Source organism: Penicillium vulpinum (genome assembly GCF_028829585.1).
Source record: "Penicillium vulpinum strain IBT 29486 chromosome Unknown utg000003l_segment0_segment0, whole genome shotgun sequence".
In the NCBI taxonomy this organism is placed as follows: domain Eukaryota; kingdom Fungi; phylum Ascomycota; class Eurotiomycetes; order Eurotiales; family Aspergillaceae; genus Penicillium; species Penicillium vulpinum.
This window is the reverse complement of record NW_026643243.1, coordinates 6679565-6701649: the sequence shown is the minus strand read 5'-3', so window position 1 is coordinate 6701649 and position 22085 is coordinate 6679565. Positions and strand designations below refer to the sequence as shown.

Genomic DNA, 22085 nt, shown 5'->3' with positions numbered 1-22085 from the left:
CCCAGTGAAGCGGTGGAGGCCGTGAGGTGGATTACCGTATAGGGTAATTTGGTCACTATGCTGTGGTGAGATCACTCCACCAGGTACATTTTCAAACACGCCATTTAATGCATCGTGCCCAATATCAATGATGTCCATGGAGAGATCGTAGTAGCGCATGAGAATATGGCTTTCTCTGTCTCTTTAGATATGCAGCTCAAGACCTTGCCTGCGAGCCCAGGCCAAGGTGACATCCCAGAACTCAATTCATGAAAGCCAACGGTATTTTGATTTGAACAGGGTCTAACACGTTGGGACAGACATCCACGGTCAGTAAAGGGACAAGACCGGAGCGAACTTTTCGAAGAGTGATTCATGCCATATCTTGATAATAAGCTCAGGAGAGAGGAATAGAAAGAGAGGGCATGCTATTAAGTTGGGCGTAATTAATGTAATAGTCTTCAAGTGCCAGTAGCATGAAAGAGTGGCAATTAGATGATGAAAAAGTTGACTCTAGAATGAAAAAAACGAACAAGAACAAATTTATCGTTTATACCTATATACTAGTATGGATAAATTTGTATATTTAAATATGTAAGATGGCTTCAAATGTTTGTTTGTAACTAGATAGAGTCGTTGCGATTAGTAAATTCAGTTTCTTCCCTCCAACTATCGGCTCTCTGCTTTCCTGTGATGGGATTCAATTTAATTCAAGGTAATATAAGAGATGCTATGTAAAAGATGTTTACCACATATTTCAGGTATAAGGTACATTTCTCTTCTCAGTGTTTAGAGGGATAAAAAAACAGGTATAGCAGCCAACCAAGGAATGAAAAGAACATTGGATCATTTCCCTCCCCTGGGGACGGCTTTTCACTGCGTAACATTTGATATGTCTGATTCTCTGACAAATTCGTGACTCCTGGTAGGACCTACGATATTCTTTTCTCGATCTCAGAACCACAACTACGCCGTGATAAATCCAACTATGCACAACATGAGGTACGCCTTCAAATTTCTAGCTGTTTCCAATGTTTCTCACAATTACAGTGCATTTCAATGAACATAACAGGAGATCTTAAAAGCCAAGGGCCTGGAAAACTTCCTATCATCCGAGATAAAAACAGGTTCTTCCATTTTCTAATACAATTGTCAGCAAGAGTAAACTGATACCACCGGGAAGCTCATTCCACAAGTGCCGCAAGCTTATAAATCCAAGTGGGGGAACCCAGAAGACTAACATGACGTCAATCATCACAGAAATCATCACATACATAAACCATTGATCTATCCTCATTAATCCAACATCTCAAAAATCTTCAATCATCTTTTTCCCTTATCCTTGTTGCTTTATCAATATGACTCAACCAAATATCACCCTATACACGGCCCAGACCCCCAATGGCATCAAGATCTCCATAGCGCTAGAGGAGCTTGGGTACAGTGGTTACCTTAACCTCTTAAGACTTAGTCCTAACATACTGCAGCATACCGTACAAGGTTGAGAAGATTGATATCTCGAAGAACGTTCAAAAGGAAGAGTATGTGCTTACACCTCTATAAACACCCACACAAACAGATCTAACCGCCGTACAGTTGGTTCCTAAAAATCAACCCCAATGGCCGCATCCCTGCCTTGACAGACACTTTCAGCGATGGCCAGGAAATACGGTTATTTGAGTCTGGTAGCATCTTGGAATACCTGGCAGAACAGTACGACACAGATCACAAGATCTCATTCCCCAAGGGCACGCGAGAATACTACGAGACGAAGAGCTGGCTGTACTTCCAGAATGCAGGCCTAGGACCCATGCAAGGCCAGGCCAACCACTTCTCGCGGTACGCACCAGAGCACATTGAGTACGGCGTGAACCGATACGTCAATGAGTCGCGCCGATTGTATGGTGTTTTGGACAAGCACCTCGCTGAATCCAAGTCTGGTTATCTTGTTGGAGATCACGTCTCTATTGCCGATATCTCACACTGGGGGTGGATAGCTGCTGCAGGGTGGGCCGGTATCGATATTGATGAGTTCCCGAATGTCAAGGCTTGGGAGGAGCTTATGGCGCAGCGACCGGGTACTGAGAAGGGTCGTCATGTTCCTTCTCCTCATACTATTAAAGAACTCATCAAAGATAAGGTGGCTGCGGATAAATCGGCTGCTGAAGCTAGGGCTTGGGTTCAAAAGGGGATGCAAAGCGATGCCAATCGCAAAGCTTAACTAAAGCACCGATGAAGTATTGCTGGGATATTAATGACAGTTGAATAGCAGAGCAGATAGTTTGAAATGAAATTCGAATCAAGAGACCCATAAACTTTACCTCGTTGGGGAAAAAAAATGTATTGGTGTCCACTGTCATGGTACACTCCATGTAGGTGCATACATAGGCGTTTAAAGCAAATCGGTCAATGTATGAACTCGGAGTACGGGCGACTTTGGAAGTGTGCCGGGGCACAACTCTCTCATTGGTTAATATCGCAGAATTTTAGATACACTAATTGGTCAGAAATCAGACCATAAGGATCCTTCTGACCTTTCAGTAGTATCTGTTGGTCAATAATGAAAGGAATAAGGCATACATGATATTTTCGTGGGTGCCTTAGGCCCCACATCCCACTGAGAGGTCAGAAGGATCCTTCCAACTGGTGTGGGATCACCTAATTAGTTGTTGGAAATATTGATGTTTTATAAAATTGGCACCAAATGTTGACGCTATTTGCACGGTGCAAATTGCATCTATACAAATCCTAGAATTCCCTTATTTCTCGGTGTTGAAGTGTGCCTACTGTGCAACCTTCCCTTCTCTTCCCATCTACCACAGTGCGCTCACTCTGGCTACTACTCGAAGCTTCCCGCGAGGTAATCTATACGTCCTTATTAGAGTACGGGCGACTAATTGAGCCACCTAGACACAACTCTCTCACTGGATAATATTGCCAGGCAGTATTTTAGATCCAACTGTACGGAGTAGTAACCCCAAAATATACCTATGGGACAAAACGAGAGTTTTTATCAATTGCCCTGTAAATATCAATACTGGAGTTAACTTTATGTATCTATATAATATACAAAGTCAGGCCTAGGGTAGGTAGTATACACCGCTACATTCGGGCAGTTACACGATCAGCGATAGTGATCGCCCAGGACGGCAAACGTTATCTACCACGGGAGGGTCACAAGCACTTTCAATATCACTACCTCAATAATCAACTAATTATTTTGAAAAAAACCCCTACAGCTAAACTACTATATTTTTAAAGAAAGACTTATTTAAGAATATATATCTTCGTGGTATAGAATTACATTTTTTAAAAATAACCAAGGATAATAATAATAGTTCTAAGAAAATATATATCTCGGAACTTCTCTGTAGATCAACTTTGCAATGGTTATTCAATGGTATAGTAGCGTTTTATACAATGTCGAAAAATACAACAATCATACAATAAAAGATCGAACCCCACCATTCTCCTCTAATTTACGGAATATATAATTGATTGATGTATACATAAAATAAGAGAAGTTGAAATTAGTACTCCGTATACAAAATTATTCAAATTGGTATGTATGTATGCATAGTGAAGGCGGTGATCAATGGCGGTCAGGTAATATCCAATGAGAGAGTTGTGTCCAGGTGGCTTGGAGCAAAACCGCAAATAGTTTGGTTTTTGGGGCCAGTTCTAGAAACTCTCGCTGTTTTTGGTTTTTGATGTCCAAACCGCAATGATTTGTGGTTTGGTTGTGGTTCAGGCGGTTAGAAACCACAACTACTGAGGTTGTTCTTAGAAACCATGAGCTTAGAAGCTATGAGGTTGTTCTCTCCTTAGGCATTGTAACTTATCCGTGTCATGGTTGCATGGTATCCATGGATTCATCCGAATAGTTGCATGAGTCCGAATGGTTGCATGAGTCCGAATGGTTGCATGAGTCCGAATGGTTGCATGAATCTGAATGGTTATTGCATGAGTCCAAATAGTTCATGAATCCGAATGGTTGCATGAATCTGAATGTTGCATGAATCCGAATGGTTGTTGCATGAACCCGAATGGTTGCATGAATCCATCCGAGCAGTCGCATGGTATCCATGGATTCATTCGAATGGTTGCCGTATGGTATTCAGCGAAGGCAACTTGGCTTCTCTCGCCACATTTGACTCTTCAGATTCTGGTCGGCCAGAGCTCAAGGGCTCACCTGTTATTAAGTCTTTACCCACTTGCTGTTTTCCCACCAAAACCAACCAACTTTACCCTTTTTTCTTTATAAATTTATATAGTAACATATTTATTTAATCATTTTTATATAAGTTACCATTGCAAACAAGAGTAAAATGTATATACATTATCTTAGTAGGTATTTTAGATAGAGAGTTATATATTTTCAAGCCTTGACAGAATTTATAGATCGCGAGTTTAGTATGGGCGCCAATATACTATATAATGGACATTCCGACGAACATCAACATCTCAATCAGTGACCATTTAACAGTCACATATATTAAGTCATTCAGAAAGAAGTATTAATCTTTTATTGAAAATCATCTTAAAAATTGTTATTTTGTACTTGTAAGTTTTGCACCCGAGTCGAGATTTGACAGACATGCGCCACTCCAGAGGTTCCGCCAATCCGCTCCATAGTACTGTAACCCGGGTATACATATCTCCGATATCGGATATACATAAATCCGGAATAAGCCTCGCCACCGCCTACTAAATAAGATTTTGCTAAAATCACGTGCTAATATTCGCCTCTTGTTGAACACGGCGGGAAGCTTCTTTCATCTCTTAACCACTCCAACTATTTCTGTCCAAAATAGCAGTCATGGCTTGGCGCAACCAAGGAATTACTGGCTCAAACAACATCCCGCTTGGCCGTCGACGCATGGGCGGCGAGGAAGGAGAAGAAGAAAGTCGCACTGCGACCCCCCTTCTATGCCCTCTTCGTCTACGGGTCCCGATGGTCCCAAGCGTGGACGTAGCCCCGTTCGAGGTATGTTTCTTCCAAAGTGAAGGCTTTGAAACGAACTCAGACTGACTTTTATTTCAAAGCCGACCCAGCTCCCCTGAATACTGATGGCGATGGCAAAAGGCGCAAGAAGCGCAACCGCTGGGGTGACCAGCAAGAGAATAAGGCTGCCGGTCTTATGGGACTACCGACTATGATCATGGCAAACTTCACCAGCGAGCAGCTTGAAGCTTACACACTTCACCTTCGTATTGAGGAAATCAGTCAGAAGCTTCGGATCAACGATGTGGTCCCCGCCGATGGTGATAGGTATGTGATTTCGTCCTTTGTAGGTTATGCTTACTTGTATGCTGACTTTGATAACAGATCTCCCTCGCCACCACCTCAGTACGACAACTTCGGAAGACGTGTGAACACTCGCGAGTACCGTTATCGCAAGCGTCTTGAGGATGAACGTCATAAGTTGGTCGAGAAGGCCATCAAGACGATCCCTAACTACAATCCGCCTTCTGACTACAGACGCCCGACCAAGACCCAGGAGAAGGTCTATGTCCCCGTGAATGACTATCCAGAGATTAACTTCAGTATGATAACTAACCCTCTAACTCCTAACCATTCTTCCATTGCGTCTATCACGAGTCCCTACTCGACTCGAGCTGACAAGGCATACCACCTTGGGGTGTCCTCAGCTTGTTTCTTGCTAAACCGTGGTGCCTGATGCTGCACATACATATTTTAAAAAATTACAGGATCACTAACACTCAGCTCTTGCTTTTTTTTACAGTTGGCTTACTCATAGGACCTCGTGGAAACACCTTGAAAAAGATGGAGACCGAGTCCGGTGCTAAGATTGCTATTCGAGGCAAAGGCTCCGTCAAGGAAGGAAAGGGTCGATCTGATGCCGCTCACGGTAGCAACCAGGAAGAAGATCTCCACTGCCTGATCATGGCGGATACCGAAGAAAAGGTTAACAAGGCCAAGAAGCTTGTCCACAACGTCATTGAAACAGTAAGTTCCTTTGCCTCATTTTGTGGGCCAAAAAACCCAGTGTTGACAATTTATCAGGCTGCATCCATCCCTGAAGGCCAGAACGAACTCAAGCGCAACCAACTTCGTGAACTGGCTGCTCTTAATGGTACCCTTCGTGACGACGAGAACCAGGCTTGCCAGAATTGTAAGTGAACACCTTTCAAATGTCTTGCGAGTTTAATTTTAACCGTGATCGATTCTCATCAGGTGGTCAAATCGGACACCGCAAGTACGATTGCCCTGAGCAGCGTAACTTCACTGCGAACATCATCTGTCGTATCTGTGGCAATGCTGGTCACATGGCTCGTGATTGTCCTGATCGCCAGAGAGGCAGTGACTGGCGCAATACTGGCGGCGCTGATAGACGTGGCGATCGTGCTGTTGGCACTGGTGATGCTGTGGATCGCGAGATGGAGGTAAGTTTTCTTTGTTCATGACGGCTTTATCAGACATGATACTGACATTTCACTTAGCAATTGATGAACGAGTTGTCTGGTGGTGCTCCTGGTGAATACGAGCCTCGTCGCATTGAAGCCGGCCCTGATGGTGGTAGTGGCCATCCCGACGACCGTGATGCGAAACCCTGGCAGCAGCGTGGACCACCTCCTCAAAGTGATGTGGCTCCATGGCAACAACGCCGTGAACCTCGCCCTCGTGATGAATACGGATCCCGCGACAATTACGGATCCCGCGACAACTATGGATCCCGCGACAATTATGGATCCCGCGACAATCATGGACCTCGCGACGACTATGGATCTCGCAACCAGGGTGGCCCTGCCCCTTGGGCTGCGCAGAACCAGCACCAAGCTCCACCCCAGAACCGGGACTACGCTTACGGATCTCAAGGTGGTTATACTGCTCCTGGTACTGCCCCGAGTGCTGCTCCTTGGCAAGCCCAAGTCCCCCCTGGTGGACAGCAGCCTGCCTATGGTGGTGGATATGGTGGATACGGTGGATATGCGGCTTACCCTCCTGGCATGGGAGCTCCTGGTGCTGTCCCTCCTGGTATGGGCGCACCTCCTCCCCCTCCTGGTATGGCTCCCATGTACCCCGGAGGTGCTGGCAGTCCTCCCCCTCCTCCCCCACCTGGCGATGCCCCGCCTCCCCCGCCTCCAAGCGACCTGCCTCCCCCACCCCCTCCCCCTCAGTGATGATTTAGCCTCTCCAGCGAAAAAGTGATCTCATTGATTGACATCGTTTGGCCATGCGTGGAGAAATTTGCCATAGGGGCCTTGAAGAACAATCCAACGAGGATTGTATTCAGAAGCCCACGGCTCGCTAACAATTGTTCTAAAACTCCAATAGTTCTTTTTTCTATGCAGCTTTGAGTAATAAGTCTAATTCTTTTTAGTTCATCTTAACTTCCATTATCGTATTTGTCCCGTACACTCGTATATGACCGTAGCGGCCCGACCACTTGAATGCCTTGCGCCCCACTTACCGGTCTTGGCTTCATCAGCTCCAACATTTCTCCACAAAATCAAGCTCGCTTCAATTATGTCCTAATTCTCTCCTATATTTCGTTATATATCAATCCAATTACCTCGCCTTTCATAAATCCATGCCAGTTGTATTACACTGAAGCATCAGATTCATCCTGCTATTGCATATGCAAGGATCGTCACAAAGGGACTTATCCCTCCCGGGACCCAATATGCAATCTTCCACGTCCGCTCAGCGGAAACCTTCTTGGCAGTCACAGCGACGATCATCAGTGCGTTCAGCGCATCCAGATAGATCTGGTCATGCTACAGCACACCAATCTGACGATTCTGTGGGTCAACAAGATGGCGCCCGAGAAAACTCGCAGCGCCATGCGTCTGCTACAGCGAAATGGTGGCACGTCCATTTGTTCCGTGGAATGATCAACGACGTTAAACGCAGAGCGCCATATTATTGGAGTGATTGGACTGATGCATGGGATTATCGTGTCGTGCCTGCTACAGTATATATGTATTTTGCTAAGTATGCTCGCTCTGATTCGATATCAACCAATATCTTTTCTTCAGTGCACTGTTTCATTTGCTCACAATCAGTGTAGTATCTTGCCTGCTCTAGCCTTTTCGTTAGATATGTTCGAGAAGACAAGTCAGAGCTATGGTGTCAATGAGGTTCTACTCGCGTCTGTTCTTGGTGCATTTGTGTTTTCACTTTTCGCGGCTCAGCCGTTGGTCATTGTCGGTGTTACTGGTAAGAAACCTGGGATATGTGATTACAAAGACGCAAACTGAAGATTATAGGTCCTATAACTGTGTTCAACTATACTGTCTATGATATCATGGCTCCTCGAGGGACGCCATATCTTGCATTTATGTGTTGGATTGGAATGTGAGTTTCCTTTGGTATTTTCAGCTATTGGCTTCACTAACGTTAATTGCAGCTGGTCTTTGATCATGCATTGGATACTGGCCATCACTAATGCCTGCAACGCCCTGACATACGTCACTAGGTTCTCATGTGACATCTTTGGATTTTACGTTGCTTGCGTCTATATCCAGAAAGGCATTCAAGTCCTCACCAGACAATGGGGCTCCGTGGGGGAGACCTCTGCTTACCTGAGTATCATGGTTGCACTACTTGTCCTGATGTGTGCATGGATCTGCGGAGAGCTGGGCAACAGTAATCTTTTCAAGCGATTCGTTCGGAAATTCCTTGAGGACTACGGTACACCTTTGACCATCATCTTCTTTACCGGCTTCGTTTACATCGGCCAGATGAGGGACGTTGATGTAGCTACTCTCCCTACTAGCAAGGCTTTCTTTCCTACAAGTGACCGGTCTTGGCTTGTGCATTTCTGGGACATCAGTGTTGGGGATATCTTCCTTGCCATCCCATTTGCGCTGCTTCTCACAATTCTCTTTTACTTTGATCACAACGGTAAGCACTTTGCATTGAGTAAATTACAGTAGATCTTATGACTGACGCGTCCCTTCCAGTCTCATCTCTTATTGCCCAAGGCACCGAATTTCCTCTCCGAAAACCAGCTGGCTTCCACTGGGACATTTGGCTCCTCGGCCTCACGACCTTTATAGCTGGACTTTTGGGAATACCATTCCCCAATGGCCTGATCCCTCAGGCCCCTTTCCACACTGCCGCCCTTTGCGTTACTCGTCAAGTTGCAGACGAGGATGACACAAACAAAGGCAAAGCTATCCGAATAACAGACCACGTGGTAGAACAGCGATTTAGCAACTTTGCACAGGGACTTTTGACCCTGGGAACAATGAGTGGACCTCTCCTCATTGTGCTCCATTTGATTCCGCAGGGTGTCATGGCTGGTCTGTTCTTTATCATGGGTGTCCAGGCTCTGCAGGGCAATGGCATTACGCAAAAATTGATCTTCCTCGCTGAAGACAAAAAGTTTACCTCCGCGTCAAACCCTCTCAAGCGAATCGAGCGCCGTTCTGCCGTCTGGGCCTTTGTCGCTCTTGAATTGTTTGGCTTTGGTGCGACTTTCGCTATCACTCAGACCATCGCTGCCATCGGATTCCCTGTTATTATTCTCCTTCTGATACCGGTGCGCTCATTCCTACTCCCCAAATGGTTTACCAGCGAGGAGCTTGCAGCACTCGATGGACCGACAGCCAGTCCATTCACCATGGAGAGTGTCAGTGGCACCTACGGGCTGCAGAACTACGATGAAGCGGTGGCTAGCGGCGCCCTGGAGGACTATTCTAGTGGAGGTGATGGAGTCTTGATAAATAGAACTTCGGCTTCTCCAGAATCTGCAGTCGAAGATGATCTAGAACGAGGTGAGGCGTATGAGCTCGCCTCCCGGGTCTCGCGCAGAAGGAGCACCGCCAGCAGGGCAGACTAAATCGTCATACGATAGCCTGTGTTGCAATAAAAAGTGCCTTGCGTTTGATTTGGTTATCTTCTCGTTTGCACCAATCATCATTCACCATTCGGTAAATAATTGTACTGTTTAGAATATTGATTCATGCCTGATTTCTCTGGCGAAAAGTACATTCAATCGACGTTTCGTGAATAACTGCTTGATCTACAGACCCAGGACCAATTTCCGCATATAACTAGTTATAATCCTACGTCTTTGACTAAGTTTGATATATGCATGCAATTATCTCCAAAGTCGTTTGATAGACCTGTGATGCCTTATAAATCAGGCTTAAAGTCCTCCACCGCTTGCTAGAGATAACTTTTTCTGCCACAAAATTATTTCGTCTTGATAGACAGTCGCAAACAAGATGGCGCCCCCGAACACAGAGAATCCGGAGTTCGAGGACTCCGATGTGTCCGATAATTCTGATGTGGAACAACCCGATGTCGATGACCGAGCACCCAAGCGCCGCCGTCTCTCAGAGTCCTCCACCGACTCGTATGTCGCACCTGCACCGCTCCCCACCCTCTCTCGTATCAAGAAGAAGGGTGAGGTAGAGGAGGAGCCTGAACCAAAGGAAGAGGAACCGGTCCTTATTAGCGATGCAATTGCGCTTGGTAAACAGAGTGGACTGTCCACCTTTTCGGAATTGAACGTTGCGCCTTGGCTTGTCTCTTCGTTGACGACGATGGCGATCAAACGGCCAACTGCTATTCAAAAGGCTTGTATTCCTGAGATTCTGAAAGGAAAGGACTGTATTGGTGGAAGTCGCACTGGTTCCGGAAAGACTATGGCCTTTGCGGTTCCGATTATGCAGCAGTGGGCACGGAATCCATTCGGGATCTACGCTTTGGTTTTGACCCCAACTCGGTATGTTCATAGTGGATATGAGAAGTTGCATCGTTGTCTTTGGTAACTAACGTTTTTGTACCTATCTAGCGAACTTGCACTCCAGATCTACGAACAATTCAGGGCCGTTTCCGCGCCGCAAAATATGAAGCCTATCCTCGTCGTTGGAGGCATGGATATGCGTAAACAGGCCATTGAACTTGCGAACCGGCCGCACGTGGTCATTGCAACACCCGGCCGACTAGCCGATCACATCAAGACGTCCGGAGAGGACACTGTAGCCGGTCTCCGCCGTGTCAAGATGGTTGTTCTCGATGAAGCCGATCGCCTGCTAGCCAGTGGGCCAGGAAGCATGCTGCCAGACGTGGAAACATGTCTCGGAGCACTTCCACCATCCGCCGAGCGTCAAACATTGCTATTCACAGCAACAATGACAGCCGAAGTGCGGGCATTGAAGTCCATGCCAGCAGCAGGCAACAAGCCACCGATCTTTATGACCGAGATCGGCACTGAGAACCAAGGCAAGATCCCGCCAACTCTCAAGCAGACATACCTGAAGGTTCCCATGACGCACCGCGAGGCCTTCCTGCACGCGTTGCTCTCCACAGAAGTAAACGTCACTAAGCCAGTCATTGTCTTCTGCAACCATACCAAAACATGCGATCTACTAGAACGCACACTCCGTCGTCTCGGCCACCGCATCACCTCCCTCCACAGTATCCTCCCGCAATCCGAGCGCATGGCTAATTTGGCTCGTTTCCGTGCCACTGCTGCCCGTATCTTGGTTGCTACGGACGTTGCATCGCGTGGTCTCGATATTCCGTCCGTAGAGCTGGTTATCAATTTCGATGTGCCCCGAAACCCGGATGACTATGTCCATCGTGTTGGTCGTACTGCACGTGCGGGCCGGAGTGGTGAGGCTACCACGCTTGTTGGACAGCGTGATGTTGAGCTCGTTCTTGCTATTGAGGAGCGGGTTGGCAGGCAGATGGAGGAGTTCGAGCAGGAAGGGGTCAATATTGAGAGTCGTGTTGTTAGAACCGGTTTGCTTAAGGAAGTTGGCTCTGCGAAACGTGAGGCTGCGGGTGAGATTGATGAGGGTCGTGATATCCTTGGACGGAAGCGTAATAAGTTGAAGAAGGTTCGCTGAGGGACGTCTTATTAGATAGATATTGTGTGCTTTGTATCAATTGATAAATTTAGCGATCTTTTCTCTAAACTTGAAACTTGGATTTTTGGCATTATCTTGATGTACAAGTAATGTAGCCCATGGCATTGCCCTTGCAGATATGCTTGGGTGAAACACCGCGTGGCAGTTTTATGTACTCGCCTAGGAAGACGGCAACGTTATTGGTTTCAAATTTATATACTGATGTTAGGACGAGAAGTAATAACTGTTCAAATGCACAAATGGTATCATTGATCGCAATGTAGAAACGAATTATTCTAATAATGCTGCATGCTTCCAAAATGGGATAACCCGCCGCCGTCCTGTTAGGACCAACACTTCAAGTATATCAACCAATCCCGACATGCTTGTCATTCGGTCCTGCATATCATGCACAATATTGCTTTGGAAAATGACTATCCATTACAATGCTCCACACGGTAAGCAATGGTCTGAAATGAGTATCAACACAAAAAGGAAAAAAAGAGACAATGCAGCTGAATCATCCAGTCCAAGAGTCGGAACTTTGATTTCCTGTCGTGCTCATGAGTTTCAATAGTCCATCGACCGCGTCACCTCGCTGTGATGGTGACATGGAATCCACACCATCCATACTAAGCTCGGCTCTTGGGCCCATGCTTGTTTCCCTATCGGCTTCACGGCGAATGACCGTAGCTGGAGGACTACTCAGCTGCATTGGGGAACCGAGCTCACGAGGCGGTGTTCGTTGCGTGTATGACTTTGTGCGTTGTTGTACAACGCTGGAAGACAATGGGGAAGGTCGGCCTGGCAGATCGGGTGTGCTGTGAGAGGGGGTAGAGATAAAGCCAGAGCAGCCGATGCGTGGTGTCTTCATTTGAGAGGATGGGAAGGATGTGAAGTGCTTGCGGGATGAGAGGGGTGGGGTGGATAGGACAGAAAGTGAGAGCCGTGGGCATTTGCGACTGTGTTCTTCTAGCTCGGAGACCCGGCGGTCGAATTGGTGGTCTGTTACATTTCGCATCGCGCTCTGTAGTCTTGATCGGAGAAGGCTTGCTTTCTGTTCAATAGTTAGAAACTGCAAGTGTTTGATACTGATATCATGGTCTGCTTACTTGTTGGATGAATATTTTGCGTGCGTCAGAGTCTGAGACAGGGCTACACATTTCTTGCTCGGGTGTGTTTGGCACATTGAAAGATTGGTTGGTGTCCATTAGATCTTGTATTTGGTCGCGTTCGGGTTGTGAGCTTTGTGGTGTGGGGGTTTGGGTAAGCTATTATTCATGCGTTATGTGGTTAGCTTTGGATTGATTATCATAACTTCTTTGTCTGTCTCGCATGAGCTTACCTCGCTTTGCATATCTTTATTGACAGTGGATTGGACGCCGAGCCGCGGAGAGCATTCCTGCGCCTGCACGTGTCCGAGGTTTTCTTCCATTTCATCCGCTTGATCCCGTGTCCGTTTTTGGCCTGCAAATATGGGAGACGGAAGAAGCTTCTTGGGTGATGTAGCCATTGACATCCGCTTGACCGGGGTCCCAATGGCTTGGAATGATGGTTTGACGTGTGTGGCGGGGGACAGACACGCGTTTGAGTCTTTCTCGCCGAGAATTCGTCGCCCGTCCTTGATGGGACTGAATTGCAAAGTCGAATTCATTATGGAGCTTTAGAATATGTAGTGGGTTCCAACCTGGGGAGAATTGAGGGGAATAGAAGCTCGTGGATAGTAGTTGGAAGTGCTGCGGGGGAGTCTCGTGATGTTAACGCGAACCAATGCGATATGTAAGAGAATTGCAATCACAATTGGAAGTAGAAAGTTAAGGAGTAGAAGGTTGAAGGTAGAAAGTAGAAAGTAAGTAGAAAGTCGAACTGGAAAAAGAGAAACGGTCGCGTCGATCGCGTTTAGTCTCCCGATACCTTACTAGCCTTGTATAGAGCACGGACTGGGATCCACACAGGCGTGTTGAGCACGCGTTTGGATTTTGAACATTGCAATTGTTTTGATACTGTATAATACTACTAAATGGTCTAGTTTAGAATGGGCTATAATGCATCACTGCTATATTCGTTATTTTATAGACGCGTATACAATAGACTCTTCTTCTCGATCTTCTCATGTCAGACTTTTTGATATTGAAGATTCGAACTTTTTTAGAGTCTCTTTTATATACCCTAATATTTCAATTTGCTTTTCTGAGACTCTTATATAAACAATCGCAATACTGTCACAGACACTGAGCGCTCAACCCCGACCTGGGGCGCGTCTAGTGCTTTTCGTGTCCTGGATCCACAAGAGGGTTGGAGACCCCACGAGCGCGGTCTATAATCAAATTCCAGGAGAAAACCAAAAATGTTATTTACAATACCTTTCTTTACATGAGTGTTAACGCCTAGAGATCAAATGGATACATATGTAAGTATGCAGTAGGTAGTCAATGCGAGGATATATAGTAGACCTGAGGTATATCATAAGGAACAATGCCTTTGTGATCAATAACAGTATGCAATCCATGTATCCAGGTGCATGGCTAGCTTCCTTTTCCCCCATTATATATATGTATCCTACACACTTTTATTTAGCTAGTGTCCTCGGTATTGATTTTGTGGTCTGTATGTTGTCGCATTTCAACAATACACTAGACGTTGCCCTATTGCAGTGCATCTGCTTGTTTGGTAAATATACATAGTATATTAGCCAGCTGGTGATTCTACTCTACCCAGTAGGAACAGCCCCTCATGATCTATATAATAAAGTCTACCTACGACTGACTCGATATTATATCAAACAGGTAGAATTCGGCAAAACCGAGGTTGGAAATAGATTCCCGAAACATGGCAATGACTTAAGTTCGCTTTCACCGCTAAGTTATCTCCCCTACGTTTAATTAATATGCTGATAGAATTGTTATAATGGGGTGGATGTTGACCTGGTTTCTCAGGCCTTTATTCCAGTATAGATCACTGAAAACAGCACTTTTCGTTCGACCCACTATCACTGCTTTTGACTGGTCTCTGGCCATGTTCTCTTACATATTCAATAGAAGTATACCGGATCGAGTTCACAGCGATGCATAATATCTACAATAGTACATCCTTAATAGGCATAATACGTACATATGTACATATGTCCACAGGGGTATGCATGTTCCCTGATTAGATAGTGCTCTCTCCGCATGACATCATCGGGGGATGGGAAAGGGAATTTGAGCTTCATTTTACTGCAAAGCACCGTAAAAGGAGAAATAGAATGGGAAAAAAAAAGTGAAATGATCAGGGCAACTCGAAAATCATCTTATTATTAACGTCAGAAGCCAAGAAGTGACTTCCAACGTTGATCCTTCCCCCGCATTCCCTATTCCGAACATTCTTCTCTCCCTTGATCTTTTTCACTTCTTCTCCAACATACAACTTTCGGATACATTCATTACACGATCTGAATATACTATTATATTTCTATTCCAGATTTTATTGTGGGCAAAACGCTGTGTCACCCTTCAAGAGTGACCATGCAGCTGTCCCTTGTGGTCCTGGCCGCTGTCTTTCAGGCAACGGTTAGCACCGCATCTTCGCTCACTCCACCCGTAATCCCCTTGGTTGTACGAAACCCATATCTGAGCACCTGGCTCGCAAATGCTCGAGATACACCTTGGTCAAAATGGCCCATGTTCTACACTGGAGAGGAGGTGGGACTTTCTTTGATGGCTCACCTACCAAGTCAGAATGCTGTTTACCCTCTTCTTGGCAAGCCACATGAGTCTTTGGATGACAATGCAGGGTATGTATATGGGAAAACATTCTTTTTTGAGGGACTTAGTCACTGATAAATTACAGCTACAAGATCAAATTCCCTAAATACCTCGGCCTGAACTACGATGCTTCAACGACTAATCTGACCTACCATGTTGACACTGGTTCTGCAAACCCTCTCGACATTACAATCTCATTCCTTTCGCCCATTACGCCAACTTCAACTCTGCGTCAGTCAATCCCAGCCTCTTATGTCACAATAGATGTCCAAGGTGATGTCGACGTCAGCATCTATATGGATGTTGACGGCCGCTGGGTTAGCGGAGATACTGGTAGCAAGATCAAGTGGGAATGGGATAGCTTGAAGACCGAGAAAGAGGATCTTACCCTTAATCGATGGCAGGTGCAGAGGGAGAACGAGCTTCATCTCACAGAGATCCGCGACCGTGCGGAATGGGGCACTCTTCACTTCACTGGACCATCTGTAAGTCCCATCTCGTCAAAAGGAACTGGTCTATAGCTAATCACAATCCAGGACACTAAATTCCAATCTGGAGATGCGACTCATGTACGCCGGGTGTTCGCTAGCTCTGGGGCTTTGCAAAACACCAACGATGATAAATTCCGCGCTATTAGGGACCAAGCGCCGGTTTTTGCGTTCTCCAAGTCTTTCCACCTCGGTCATTCATCCAAGACTTACGCCGACAACGTAACATTCACTCTTGCTTTTATCCAAATTCCCGTTGTCCAGTATGCATCATCCCGCGGGCTCACCATGATGCGACCCTTATGGGAATCTTGGTACTCAACAACTGAGGAGCTCCTGAATTTCCACTATAGGGACTACGCTGCAGCTAGTTCTCTAGCATCTAATTACTCGCAGCAATTGGCAGATGACGCGTACTTGTCAGGAGCTGATGACTATGTTGAGATCGTTGCCCTTACTGCCCGGCAGGTCATGGGCGCCACTACATTTTCAGGAACCCCGGAGGACCCGATCCTGTTCCTAAAGGAGATCTCTTCAAATGGCAACTTCCAAACTATCGATGTCATTTTCCCCGCGTTCCCCTTCTTCATGTACACGAATCCCCGGTGGTTGGCGTACCTTTTGGAGCCGCTGATCGAGCACATGCTGAGCGGGCAATACCCCAATAAGTATGCGATGCACGATTTGGGTACCCACTTCCCCAATGCCACTGGACACCCCGATGGGAGGGATGAGTATATGCCGGTTGAAGAGTGTGGTAACATCCTCATCATGGGGTTGGCTATCGTGAACTCTCTTCGCTATGAAGACTCGACCGCGGCCTCGTCCATCTGGTCGACACAGGGATTGCCCTCGTCAAGCTCTGAAAGTGAAACTTCTGGACTGTTCCCTCTTGATAATCTACAGGTACTCTCCGGAATTGCTCACCAAGATAACAAATGGGGTGGCGGTAGTATGGGCCAGCACCAGGCTGAGAAATGGGTGAAGCGAAGCTATAGTCTTTGGAAACAGTGGACGGGATATCTGGTGGAATTCTCTCTTGAGCCTGCCAACCAACGTAAGAACAATTTCTCTGTCGTTTGCGATGGCGTATTTATCTAAGCTAATTTTGAGGACAGTTTCTACTGATGACTTTGCTGGCTGGCTGGCTCTTCAGACCAATCTGGCTCTCAAGGGAATTGTGGGTATCAACGCCATGAGCAAGATCGCCGAGGTAGCTGGCCACGATGCCGACGCTGCTTATTTCAAGGTATGAGCCATCTTTTATCTGTGTTTCCTGACAGATTGACTAACTACACCCACAGAAAGTTGCTAGAAACTACATTACCAAATGGGAGGAGTTTGGCATGTCTCGAGATGGTTCCCATGCTAAGCTTGCCTACGACTGGTATGGCTCTTGGACAACGCTCTACAACCTCTATGCCGACGCCCAGCTCTGCTTCCACTTAGAGGACACCGATTCTGATTCGCCTGGCTTTGTTCCACGCCACATCTACCAGAAGCAGTCTGTCTGGTATCACTATGTACGTCAGAAGTACGGCCTGCCCCTCGACAGCCGCCACCTGTATACCAAGACCGACTGGGAGTTCTTCTCAATGGCTGTCGCCTCCAAGGCCGTGCGTACAGAGGTCCTCGAGTCTGTCGCCCGCTGGGTCAATGAGACCAACACTGATCGTCCATTCACGGACCTGCACAACACGGAGGGTGACGGGGGCTTCCCTGGCCCGAACTTCTTCGCCCGGCCTGTCATTGGTGGCCATTTTGCTTTCCTTGCGTTGGAGCGTGCCTGTGGTGGAAAGGCCATGTCTGGCCTGTCTTTCCTCGAGGATGTCGACCAGGAGACCTTGGCGGCTTGGACCCAGAGTGCGGAGTCTGCAGCGAAAGAATTCACAATGCCGGGGTGGAACCGATATGGTGAGGGAGAGCTGTAGAAGCTTAGACTTTGTCACAGCGAGGGGTCATAGATGGAGAGGCTTTGGAACAGTGGATCTGTTGTCGTCTCTCATTTTCTTTGCATTCATACCCCGGGCCAGAATTGTGTAACTTTGGCTATGTTATCATTAGTAGTACATACCTAGGTAAGGTTAAGTCCATACTCATCCATAGCACCTTGGGCAAATCCGAGGTTATATACGAACCCCATTTTGGTCTATTGCTGTTCAAGCCCGTCGTATAAATCAACAAAGTACATCTGCCTGTGGAAGCACAACCCTACTACCTAGGTAGTAAATAGATCTATCAGTTACTCATTATCTAAAGGATAGAAGAAGCAGACATGTCCCGTAATTCAATTGAAGATTTCTTTGCGTTCCTATTTTTTTGTTGACTTCTTCTGGATCGATTTCAAATTACATGGGCCCATTGAATTCAGTCATCCAATTCGCGTTTGCTCACCGAAGGCAAATGTAAACACACACACAACACATATAAGACCAACCCGGAAATTTGTCTTTTCCCAAGATAAAAAGAAAAAAACTTAAAACTGGGCAGTTTTTGCATCCAGCAGAGCACGAGATAATCCCCCACATCCCAGGCCCCCCTCAACCCCAATCTCCATTTTTAAAGAGAAAATAAAAACCATCACAGATGAAGCGACACACTAAATACCACCTCCGGGTGAACTTGCACACCTAGTAGATGGAGAAAAGGGATGGAAGAGCCGGGAATATAAAGGATATCCGCATCTGGGAGCACGAGTTCCCGACAAGGTCAGGCAATTTAGTTGCCGCCGAGGCTGGGGAAGTTCTTCTCGTCGACGGTAGGGCCGGCAGGGCCACGGGCGTTGGCGCGGGGAGCACCACCGCGGGCAGCGGGGGCAGCACCACCACGGGCAGGGCGGTCACCACGGGGGGCGCGGTCGCCACGGGGGGCACCACGGCCACGCTCGCTGCGCTCACCACCACGGGCGGGGCGGTCACCGCGGGGGGCACGGTCACCACGGCCGCGGGGGGCGGGGCCGCTGCGGGGAGGCTCGACGTAGCGGAGGTCAACGTCAAGGAAGTTCTTCTCCTTGCGCTGCTTCTCGCGCTTGGTCTTCTCGTGGGAAGGCTGGATGTAGGCGGCTTCCTCCTGCTTGGCGAGCTCCTTGGCGGCAGCCCACTTCTTGTCGAGCTTGGCGCCCTCGTTGGCGGTGCGCTCGGGCTTGGCGGCGAGGGTCTCGCGCTGGGCCTTCTCGGCAAGGTAGTCGGCGAAGGACTTGGAGTTATCGGGCTCCTCCTGCTCCTCGGGCTCGACGGGAGTCTGGGGCTCGTTCTCCTCCTTCTTGGCGATCTTCTCGCCCTGGCGCTCATCGTCTAGGGTCTTCTCGCCGCTCTCGGCACCCCAGCCCTGCTGGACCTGCTTGCGGGTGTCGCTGTAATATCGAAAAAAAACCAGGTTAGTTTCGTGTCATTTCGAATTTTGTATATTTCCCCCCCCCCCCTCAAACGAAATCTCTCATGGTTTTCACATGATTCTTCTCGCGGGGGGTTTTATTCGTTCATTTCGAGGGAATCGCTTACGTCTGACCAGTGCGGGACTGGCGGTCACCGCGGTTGCCACGGCCACCACGGCGGGCAGGGGGAGCAGCCTCATCGGTGGGCTTCTCACGGTTGTGGGTACGGCCAGCGTTGCGGTCACGGAAAGCTACCCAATTCATTAGTCTCCGATGATTCCGTCAAAACCGAGTCTTCATGAACACATACCGGCCTCGTTGCCAGCGGTGGAACGGTTACCGCGGCGAGCGTTGGCCTCGGTGTGACGAGCAGAGGGCTCCTTGGGGGTATCACGCTTTCCGGAGCGGTCGGCGGGACGGTCGACAGCCTTCGTGGGAGGAGGAGCGGGTCTGCTGGGGTCGAGCTCTGGGTCGTTACCTGATGATAGGTAACGTTAGCGATCAATTCGACCGAAGAATGGATTCGAATGGAGCTGTATTCTTCTGAATAGAATACAGCTTCATTGTCGTCGGAAAAGATAGCCGAGAAATTGGATTCAAGGGAGGGGAAATTTACCCAGAAGCTCGTAGAGGTTCTATAAAAGACAAAACAATTCGAATTAGTTATTGAACATTTAAAAAAATAAAAAGAATTCCTCGAATTCCTCGAATCGCTTCCAAATCGCGATTCTATTCGGCATTGCGTCGCTAGCAGCGCGCGGGAGAGCTCCAATTTCAGCGTACCTTCGACCGGACGGACTCCGCCATGACGCCTGTTGTGTTTCGGAGACCTTCCGGGGGAGGCGCTCAACTTTAGACAATCGGTCTAGAGGAGTTAACGGGGCACAAGGCAGAACCCAAGGGAATCCGGCCTGTCAATTTGATGATGATGAATGATCAGGGTGAAGAGAGGTCCACGGTTTGTGGTTGCAGGGTGTAAGGTGACTAATCAGGAAAGGCGGCTTCTGCTCCTAAGCGAATATGCCCGCCGTTGATGATTGGTTGCCCGCAGTCTAGGGCTTAGGGTACCTTAGGTAATCATTACGTCAAGGACTGTTCTGGGGAGTATACTTTTCTTCATACTTGCAGGGTTTATTCGCTAGACGCATTATATTTCATATCCACCCTTGTGAGTGTATGGTCTTATTGCATATCTCTATATGGTGGTCCATCGATTAGCTTATATAGAATTGACATAATCCCGGTGGAGTATGCCGATCTGACTGTGGACTAGATCTGTGTACTTTTATTGTGGCCTTGCAGTTGAGCTATGTAATCATGGAGCTATCCATGGCACAAATATGATGGGTATGTTTAGATTTAGATAGCTGTGCAGGTGGGGATTGCTGCATCTAGCTAGCAAATTGCATTGGCCATTCTCTCTCCCTTGGATATGCATTCCGGTCCCGAAATATGCTCCGAAATTATATACAAAACTATGAACCATGCCCCTCACTTCTGGGCATAAACACCAGCCTTGATATCATCCAAAATCGTGCAACCAACTGGCTCCCAGCCAAAGAGTTCCTGGGTCTTCTTGCTTGAAGTCGGGTTATCAATGCTCATAACCACAGACATAAAGCTGTCAAGCTTCCCCGCTTCTTCTATAGTCTTGGAGACTGCAGGGATACCTAGGTTTTCACCAATAGCTTCAGCAATATCTTTCATCGGGACACCCTCCTCGCCCACAGCATGGTAAATGCTTCCGGCAATACCATTCTCCAGAACAAGTCGGTAGAGCCGGGCAGCGTCATGACGATGAATAGCAGGCCAGCGATTCAGCCCCTCGTCGACGTAGAAAGCATTACCCTGCGAATGCGCCAGAGCAGCAAGCATATAGACGAACCCATGATCCTCCTCGCTGTGTACAGTAGGCGGCGCACGGATGACACAAGCACGCACGTTTTGCTCAGCAAGGCTGGTAGCGACCTTTTCATTCCGAGCGCGGGTGCTCATTGCTTGGTCGTAATCAACGGGTTCGTCCTCGGTGCTGAGCTTACTCCTAGAGAGCCCCAAAGTGCCGGCAGTAATGACCAAAGGCTTTTTGGTTCCAACCAAGGCTGAGCCTAAAGCTTCAATGGTTTCTTTCTCCTCGGCGCAGCTCTGCACATACTTGCTGAAGTCGTGGTCGAATGCAAGGTTGATCACGCCGTCGGCCTCGCGTGCTCCTTGCTTGATGATCTCCAGGTCTCGGAAGGAACCGCGGAGTACTTTGACGCCCTTCGCTGTCAGGGCAGCGGCGGCTGCGTCGGAGCGGGCTAGGCCTGTGACTGTGTGGCCGGCAGCTATGAGCTCGTCTACAACTGCCCTGCCGATGAAGCCGGTGGCGCCAGTAACGAAGACGTGCATGGTGAGAATGGTTCTGTTGAGGAGGGTTGATGAAATGTGGAGTGTAGAAGGTAAAGCCCGCGGAGTCGCGAAATCTCTTGAAGTATGTAATTGAAGATGTGCGGTGAATGTTATACAGAACGTGAGGTCGCGATCCTTTATAGATCGAGCCATCGAGGAACTAAACAACCCTGTCCAATCCCGGACATGACTTTTGCCTAACTCCATATTAGCTATTTCTTAACTCCATATTAATCTTATCGACATTCCCTTGGCTTGTCTACAAGCAGCAGCGTGTAATAA

General features: G+C 47.7%; 8 protein-coding genes across 8 annotated transcripts; 5 read left to right on the top strand and 3 right to left on the bottom strand.

Annotated features, from left to right (window-relative positions):
- Positions 1 to 1337: 1337 nt before the first annotated feature.
- Positions 1338 to 2200, top strand: N7479_007570 (glutathione S-transferase family protein; the record flags this gene model as incomplete). Its single annotated transcript, XM_057255264.1, has 3 exons — positions 1338 to 1417; positions 1467 to 1520; positions 1576 to 2200. The coding sequence occupies 3 exons, from the start codon at positions 1338 to 1340 to the stop codon at positions 2198 to 2200; spliced, it is 759 nt and encodes a 252-aa protein (XP_057109126.1).
- Positions 2201 to 4908: 2708 nt separating this feature from the next.
- bbp (putative zinc knuckle transcription factor/splicing factor MSL5/ZFM1) lies at positions 4909 to 7125 on the top strand (the record flags this gene model as incomplete). The annotated part of the gene is made up of 7 exons (XM_057255263.1): positions 4909 to 4966; positions 5035 to 5251; positions 5309 to 5526; positions 5727 to 5950; positions 6008 to 6116; positions 6179 to 6387; positions 6445 to 7125. The coding sequence occupies 7 exons, from the start codon at positions 4909 to 4911 to the stop codon at positions 7123 to 7125; spliced, it is 1716 nt and encodes a 571-aa protein (XP_057109125.1).
- A 440-nt stretch (positions 7126 to 7565) lies between these two features.
- N7479_007568 (anion exchange family protein) lies at positions 7566 to 9791 on the top strand (the record flags this gene model as incomplete). Its single annotated transcript, XM_057255262.1, has 5 exons — positions 7566 to 7939; positions 8016 to 8164; positions 8215 to 8302; positions 8355 to 8851; positions 8911 to 9791. Coding segments are annotated over 5 exons (1989 nt in total), but the record flags the coding sequence as incomplete, so codon positions are not given.
- Positions 9792 to 10179: 388 nt separating this feature from the next.
- On the top strand, positions 10180 to 11811 carry dbp8 (ATP-dependent RNA helicase DBP8; the record flags this gene model as incomplete). Its single annotated transcript, XM_057255261.1, has 2 exons — positions 10180 to 10682; positions 10752 to 11811. 2 exons carry the CDS (start codon positions 10180 to 10182, stop codon positions 11809 to 11811), a joined length of 1563 nt encoding a protein of 520 aa, XP_057109123.1.
- A 520-nt stretch (positions 11812 to 12331) lies between these two features.
- N7479_007566 (uncharacterized protein) lies at positions 12332 to 13465 on the bottom strand (the record flags this gene model as incomplete). Its single annotated transcript, XM_057255260.1, has 3 exons — positions 12332 to 12868; positions 12924 to 13082; positions 13157 to 13465. 3 exons carry the CDS (start codon positions 13463 to 13465, stop codon positions 12332 to 12334), a joined length of 1005 nt encoding a protein of 334 aa, XP_057109122.1.
- Positions 13466 to 15314: 1849 nt separating this feature from the next.
- On the top strand, positions 15315 to 17973 carry N7479_007565 (putative glutaminase; the record flags this gene model as incomplete). Its single annotated transcript, XM_057255259.1, has 5 exons — positions 15315 to 15583; positions 15640 to 16039; positions 16091 to 17099; positions 17161 to 17291; positions 17347 to 17973. The coding sequence occupies 5 exons, from the start codon at positions 15315 to 15317 to the stop codon at positions 17971 to 17973; spliced, it is 2436 nt and encodes an 811-aa protein (XP_057109121.1).
- A 787-nt stretch (positions 17974 to 18760) lies between these two features.
- On the bottom strand, positions 18761 to 20222 carry stm1 (uncharacterized protein; the record flags this gene model as incomplete). Its single annotated transcript, XM_057255258.1, has 5 exons — positions 18761 to 19394; positions 19543 to 19666; positions 19726 to 19893; positions 20032 to 20050; positions 20199 to 20222. The coding sequence occupies 5 exons, from the start codon at positions 20220 to 20222 to the stop codon at positions 18761 to 18763; spliced, it is 969 nt and encodes a 322-aa protein (XP_057109120.1).
- A 684-nt stretch (positions 20223 to 20906) lies between these two features.
- Positions 20907 to 21803, bottom strand: N7479_007563 (SDR family oxidoreductase; the record flags this gene model as incomplete). The annotated part of the gene is made up of 1 exon (XM_057255257.1): positions 20907 to 21803. One exon carries the CDS (start codon positions 21801 to 21803, stop codon positions 20907 to 20909), a length of 897 nt encoding a protein of 298 aa, XP_057109119.1.
- Positions 21804 to 22085: the final 282 nt, after the last annotated feature.